Here is a 7,158-nt window from a genome sequence, read left to right as displayed (position 1 = left end):
AAAAACACAACCCACCAGATCCTCTATCAAGGCGCATTTTTATGCTACCTCCGATCAATAATAAGTGTCGCAGTTTTGAATTGGGGTTAGTTTAAGGCTGCGACACTTATTTTGGATCACAGGGAGTATGAATTATGATACTCATGTTTATCTATTTTCTTGCGCAGTTAATCTTTTTTTTTGTCTATTTCTACACATACTTTCAGACAATAGTCTACATAGTATATCGAAAAAGGCTTTCGTCCCGCTTTATATATAAAGCAACGATCAACGACAAACCAGGCCTGATAAAAACAACCAAATGACCAAATCACACACCTAAACCACTTTATCAACACATCAAATTTTCTGCAGAGATATGCGAGATAAAAAAAAAATTCTCTCGAGACAAAAGAAAACCACATTATCAACACACCGATCTTTTTTGGCGGCGATACTCATATGCGAAATAATTGATTTCTCTCTAGACAAAAAAGAGCACATAACCAGATGAGAAGAATGGTGGCAAGAACAAGGCCATCCATCCAGATCCCAATAGCAGCTAAACACATACCAGCACAGCAGTGGTGATTGTGATTAAAGAAAGCCACAAGGAACCAGCCAAAGCAGACCCAGCTGGTTGAGTTACTTTTCCACTGGCAATGGTGGCAGCATTGAGGAAGCATTGAGGTGGTTAACTACTAAGCAAGAAGAGAGGGGCTGGCTGGCTTAGAAAACAAGCGAGCTGAGGCAGAGTTAGTGGAGTGAGTGAAGAGTCCAAAGCAACAACACAAGAGGCGCATGTGCGCGCGTGTCTGCGTGGGTGGGGTGATGATGATGACGGCGACTAACTAGGCAGGCCACCGCCGCCGCCGCACCACCGCCGGGGGATCCGGAGCAGAGCGCCCACCCGAAAGGAGAAAGAAAGGGTCGGGACGAGGAGTGTGAGGGCGGTCACCCGTGTGTTTCAGTACTTCTTGTACTGGTCAGAGAGAGAGAGAGAGAGAGAGGGGAGAAAAGAGGGAGTGTGGTGGTAGCGCATCGACTCTCCAGTCGGCGTCGGCGTAGGGCGGCCGGCGAATCTGTTCCGTGTACGGCGGCGCTCCGGCTGGGCGGATCTAGGCGGAGGAGGGCGGCGGTTTCTTCTGCGGCGCGCAGGGCGAGGTTGCTTCGTCTTCCCCGCGGGGCTCCGGTGAGCAAATCTTTCGCCTTCTTGCACGAATTTGTGCTCTGTATGCGGATTTGAGGTTGGTTCTGGACCTTTGCTCTGCCGCAGCAAAGGTGGCTGTTTTCCCCCCGTTGGTAGTTCTTGAGAGTTTTCTGGTTGCTGATTCTTGGGATTCAGGTAGCCTGTGCCCCCTGATGCCGATTCGGTGTGGTAATGTAGGAGCAAATGATTTTGTTGGGTATAATGTTGGAGCAAAGATGTCCAATTGAGGATACAATCTGTCAGAAAATTAGGGGCACGGTTATTCCCAAGCCTGTGGGGGAGGCAGAGAACAGATACTTATGAAACTATATGGCTATGTAGGGGATTAGTTAGTGTTTAGCAATGATTCATGATACAGTATAAAATTTGATTTTATCCTGGAGGGAAAAAAGATTTGATTTTATCCTGTTTTGTTCTGATGTAGAATTGGGGTTCTCCCTCCTATTTTCAGAAAAAAAATGTTACTGTACCTGAAGTTATTGTCCTTTCCCCCCTGAAGGATCACAAAATACACTGAATACAGCAAACTTGTTCCCACATCGGGCGAAATACTAGTTCGGTTTTCTCAATATAGAACTTATCAGACCTGCCCTGCTTTTCTGTAATTTGGTATGGTACCATAGGAGCAAAAGATTTTGTTTTCTAGTGTAGGCTCCAATTGAGGATGCAACTTGAGGATTTTGTCAGAAATGTAGGGGTGATGTTACTCCCAAGCCTGTGGGGAAGGCAGAGAACAGATATTTGTGAAATTATGGTTCATGATGCAGTACAGATTTCGATTTTTATCCTGGAAAAGAAACGTGTGAACTATTCTATTCTGTTGTACAGTGGGGGTTCACCTAATTTTACAAAATGTCGCCTGAAGTTATTGTCCTTTTTCTCCTGAAGGATCAAAATTATACTGTATACCGCAAACTTATTCTGACATCCTGAGAATGTGAAATACTAGTTCGTTCTTCTCAATATAAGACTTAGGAAAGCTGCCCTGCTTTTCTGTAACACTAGTTCTGCTTTTCTGTAACACTGTGCATAAAGTTACCAGCAGAACTATTCTGTTCTGATGTACAATTGGGATTCTCCTAATTTTAGAAAATGTTACCTGAAGTTGTTGTCCTTTTTTTTCCATAAAGGATCACAATTACACTGAATACAGCGAACTTTTTCTGACATCCGGTGAAATACTAGTTCATTCCTTTCAGTAAAGGACTTTGCGAACCTGCCCTGCTTTTTGGTCCTTCCTGCCATCATGGTTACTATTATTTGCACGAGACGTAGTCTTGAATTCGTTACCTCCACTGGATATACATTGTACTGTCTGCTTTCCATGCCACTGTTATGTGGCATCACATAACCTGCTATCTGCACATACTTTGCTTCTTTCACTCTTTCATGAAGTTTTATTTTTGTTTTTAGTCGGCTTCCCTACAACGACTTCACAATTATCTGTTATTTACGTGCAGGTGTTTGAGATATCCACCTTATTCTAGCTTATAACTCCAGCAGCACTGTAATTCTAAACAATACTATCATGGCAGTTGTGAGCGTATGTGTACATTGATAGTATCCTCATCGCTTTGTAGTTACTTGGACATCAGATGTGACAAATATGTACACAAAGGGGCCACCATTGGATGTTCTTAGAGCAAGCATTTCTAGTGCCCCTAGCACATCTAGCCATGGTTCTGCACAAGATGACTGTGACTCCTTAGGTGATGTCTATGTGTGGGGTGAAGTTGTTTGTGACAACTCTGCACGAACCAGTTCCGACACTGTAATCAGATCAACTGGGAAGACTGATTTCCTCCTCCCAAAGCCGTTGGAGTCCAATTTAGTCCTTGATGTGTACCATGTGGATTGTGGGGTCAGGCATGCCTCATTGGTGACAAGAAATGGAGAAGTTTTTACATGGGGTGAAGATTCTGGAGGCCGCCTTGGCCATGGAACACGGGAAGATTCTGTGCACCCTCGTCTCGTCGAGTCTTTAGCAGCTTGCAACATAGATTTTGTTGCCTGTGGGGAGTTTCATACCTGTGCTGTGACGACAACCGGTGAGCTTTATACCTGGGGAGATGGAACTCACAATGTTGGACTTCTAGGACATGGCACTGATGTAGGACACTGGATACCCAGGAGGATTTCTGGACCACTGGAAGGTCTCCAAATTGCCTATGTTTCTTGTGGGACCTGGCATACAGCCTTGATCACATCAATGGGCCAACTGTTCACCTTTGGAGACGGTTCATTTGGGGTGTTAGGCCATGGAGATCTGAAGAGCATTTCGTGTCCAAGGGAGGTAGAGTCACTGTCAGGGCTGAAGACAATCGCAGTTGCATGCGGTGTGTGGCACACTGCAGCCATTGTAGAGGTTATTGTCACTCAGTCCAGCGCGACCGTGTCTGCTGGGAAGCTATTCACATGGGGAGACGGCGACAAGCACCGACTCGGTCACGGTGATAAGGAGGCACGGCTTAAGCCTACCTGTGTGGCTTCCCTTATTGATTATGATTTTTACAGGGTAGCATGTGGCCACAGTCTTACTGTAGGCTTGACAACTTCTGGCAAAGTGTGGACCATGGGCAATTCTGTTTATGGCCAGCTCGGGAATCTGAATTCAGATGGGAGGCCATGTTTGGTTGAAGATAAGATTGCAAGTGAACATGTTCTCCAGATCGCTTGTGGGTCCTACCATGTTGCGGTTTTGACAAGTAGAAGTGAAGTTTTTACGTGGGGCAAAGGAGCTAATGGGAGATTGGGCCATGGAGATATAGAGGACCGGAAGGTACCCACAACGGTCGAGGCATTGAGAGACAGAGCTGTTAGGCACATAGCCTGTGGTGCAAACTTCACTGCTGCCATATGCCTGCACAAATGGGTCTCTGGAGCCGATCAGTCCCAGTGCTCCTCGTGTCGGCAGCCATTCGGGTTTACTCGAAAGAGGCATAACTGCTACAACTGTGGACTTGTCCACTGTAATGCATGCACCTCACGGAAGGCGTTGAGAGCGGCATTGGCTCCGAGTCCCGGGAAGCTTCACCGCGTTTGTGATTCCTGCTACTCCAAGTTAAAGAATGCCTCTAGTTCAGCTAATAAGAAAGACCTTGCACCAGGTGAAAGCAATGGAGAAGCTAGAGTAGGAAAATCCATCCTTTCTAGTAATATGGACATGATTAGAAGTTTGGACAGTAAGGCAGCAAAACAGGGGAAGAAGACTGATGCACTGTCATTTCTCCGGAATCCTCAAGTTAGTTCGCTGCTGCAGCTGAGAGATATCGCTTTCTCCGGTGGCGCGGATCCCAACAGACCAGCGGTTCCGAGAGCAGCGCGAACACCAGCGGCCCGGTCAGTAACCAGTTCAAGAGCCGTTTCCCCTTTCTCTCGCAGGTCTAGCCCGCCACGTTCTACAACACCAGTTCCAACAACTCATGGTCTTTCTCTTTCCAAAAGTGCCACCGATAATCTGGTGAAAGCAAATGAGCTCTTAAGCCAGGAAGTTGAGAGGCTGCGTGCACAGGTATGTACTTCTTTTTCTTCAGCAGAAATTTGCTTGGGTGTTGATTACTGTGTGTCGCAAGAAATTTAGAGTACTCCTATATGTGTAGGTTGACAGCCTGAGAAATCGTTGTGACCATCATGAACTTGAACTGCATAAGTCAGCCAAGAAAGTACAAGAGGCCATGACACTGGTCGCAGAGGAGTCTGCGAAATCCAAAGCTGCAAAGGAAGTTATAAAATCTCTAACAGCACAGGTAATTTTCAATGCTGTAACCCTCTTGGTTTGTATCATGCTCTATTGGACCAACTGATCGTCGCAAACCATAATGCATTCCAATAGATGGTCATTTTTTATATAACTGTGCTTCTCCTACAATATGAAATCTTCCATCGCCGAGAAAAGTAGAGATGCATGATAGGCTTTTCACAGTATAGTTTTTGCATGAGTATTGGAGGTTCTTTTCAGCCGAATGCATCATCAAATTGGCCTTGTGATAGCTCATTGTAAGAAAAGAGAGTAAAATGATGCATTGTGATCAAATTCATTTCTTTCTTAAAAACTGCATGTGCGAACATAAACATAAAAGAAAGGAGATAAGCACCCCATCCAAATGTGCGCTTCCTGCTGTTTCTACATCTCAGATCTATCATCTGGGTTTCTTTCAAACAGAACAGGGTACCTCTTTTCACCAGAAATGTTTGTTAAATATGCATTATTGAGTGTTTTTTTTTCAAAATTTGTAGCTGAAGGACATGGCTGAGAGGTTACCACCAGAACATGGAGCTTATGATTTCAATGAAGCAAAGCTAGTACATGTTCCAAACGGGGTCGAGCCACATGTCGCTACCTACTCTAGCATGAATGGAAAAGTTCACCAAGCAAGGAATGAGTTGCTCAATGCACCTAGTCCAAACTCTGGACGGTCGCCGCATTCAAATGGAGGAATCTCAAATCAACACAAATTACTAGGCAATATTAGTGAAAATAGTGAAGGCAGCACTCACAGCCTTAGAATTACCAGTCCTCACGGATCGGATCGCCCTCACCGAAGAGCCCACAGCAATAGTGATGAGATGCTGTCTGCAAGTAGCAGAGGTGATGATAATGTCAGCATAGATGCTAGGTCCCTTCAAAATGGTGACGACAGCTACAAACCTCGAGGAACAATATCAATATCCAGCAACCAAGTACAGGCTGAGTGGATCGAGCAGTATGAACCAGGTGTTTACATAACTCTCACGACCCTCCGTGACGGGACTCGGGATCTGAAGAGGGTTCGCTTCAGGTATTTAAATTATTTCCTGTTATGTTTGCTTTCTTCTACCAAATTTGCTTTTCTTTTTTTTACACACAAACAACTCATGGAATATTGATGATTGCAATGCTAGTGGACACGATCTTACCGTCCAGACAGGAGAGAGCCTATAGTAAATGGCATTGGCCACACGTTCATATGTGACCAAATTGTAATTCTTATCAATATTCTAGAGCACATTTTTTCCCCACCATTTAACACTATCAGTAAATGAGAACTTCAGTTATCTTGTTCAGCAGGCCAATTATTACTTTTGCTTCAGTGCGTAGCTGTGAGTTGTGTTATACATTCTGCACTATGCTTCTGCTACACTGACTGACATGCCCACATTTCCTTGCAAAATCTTACTACTTACATTGACATCTTGTGCATCTCTGAAACATTTCTTGTTTGCAGCCGAAGGCGCTTTGGGGAGCATCAGGCTGAAAATTGGTGGAACGAAAACCGCGAGAAAGTGTACGAGAAGTACAACGTGAGGAGCTCTGAACGGGTCTCGTCAGCAGCCTCGACCCGGTCGGCCTATTAGCTTACCTGTGGATGACCTGTTGCACGCCGACACCTGTTTCTTCACACACAAACTGCAAGACCAATCAACATCAGCAAATTATTAGCAAAACTGTGGTCATACAAACTGGGCTGGAGACCGCCAAATTGCGATGGCCACTGCAATTTTTATCGTCTTTTCATGCTGTAATACCGATAGGATGATAAGTCAAGTTTTTGGTTGGTGTTGAATCCGCCTGAGGGTGTAGCATGGGCCCTGTCCCAGTGTAATGTACATACATGGACATGATCAAACAGGGCATGGTACCTTCACCATGTTATAGATCACACTAGCCATTGTAGCTAGGTGAAGTTTTTTTTTTCTCTTCCAGTTTTTTTACCTTTTCCTCAGTATGATTATTTTTTACAAAAGAACTTGTGTCCTGCAATTGTACTTGGATATATATCTTCCACAAATTAGGCCTCATTTGAATGGTTGCAAGTGGCCACACTAATTTTAAAGTCATTCTAGACAGTCTCTTAAGGTGCTACACACAATCAGTTGCCAAGATAGTCTCTCAATGTTATCTTTAGCATTCCATATGATTAGAGGTGGTAATAGAAATGAGAACATACATTCTGCTCTTAGGCTATAGCGAGTCTGGTATTTGTAAATAA

General features: G+C 44.6%; 1 protein-coding gene across 1 annotated transcript; it reads left to right on the top strand.

Moving 5' to 3' along the window:
- The first annotated feature begins 598 nt into the window (after nucleotides 1-598).
- LOC123185726 (PH, RCC1 and FYVE domains-containing protein 1) lies at nucleotides 599-7,015 on the top strand. The gene is made up of 5 exons (XM_044597560.1): nucleotides 599-1,171; nucleotides 2,650-4,700; nucleotides 4,789-4,935; nucleotides 5,426-5,967; nucleotides 6,394-7,015. The coding sequence occupies exons 2-5, from the start codon at nucleotides 2,796-2,798 to the stop codon at nucleotides 6,521-6,523; spliced, it is 2,724 nt and encodes a 907-aa protein (XP_044453495.1). The 5' UTR covers nucleotides 599-1,171; nucleotides 2,650-2,795; the 3' UTR covers nucleotides 6,524-7,015.
- The last annotated feature ends 143 nt before the right edge of the window (nucleotides 7,016-7,158 follow it).

The sequence above is a fragment of the Triticum aestivum genome, chromosome 1A (assembly GCF_018294505.1).
Source record: "Triticum aestivum cultivar Chinese Spring chromosome 1A, IWGSC CS RefSeq v2.1, whole genome shotgun sequence".
Taxonomy (NCBI): Eukaryota; Viridiplantae; Streptophyta; class Magnoliopsida; order Poales; family Poaceae; genus Triticum; species Triticum aestivum.
The sequence above is the reverse complement of the archived record's forward strand: the minus strand, read 5'-3'. Positions and strand labels throughout refer to the sequence as shown.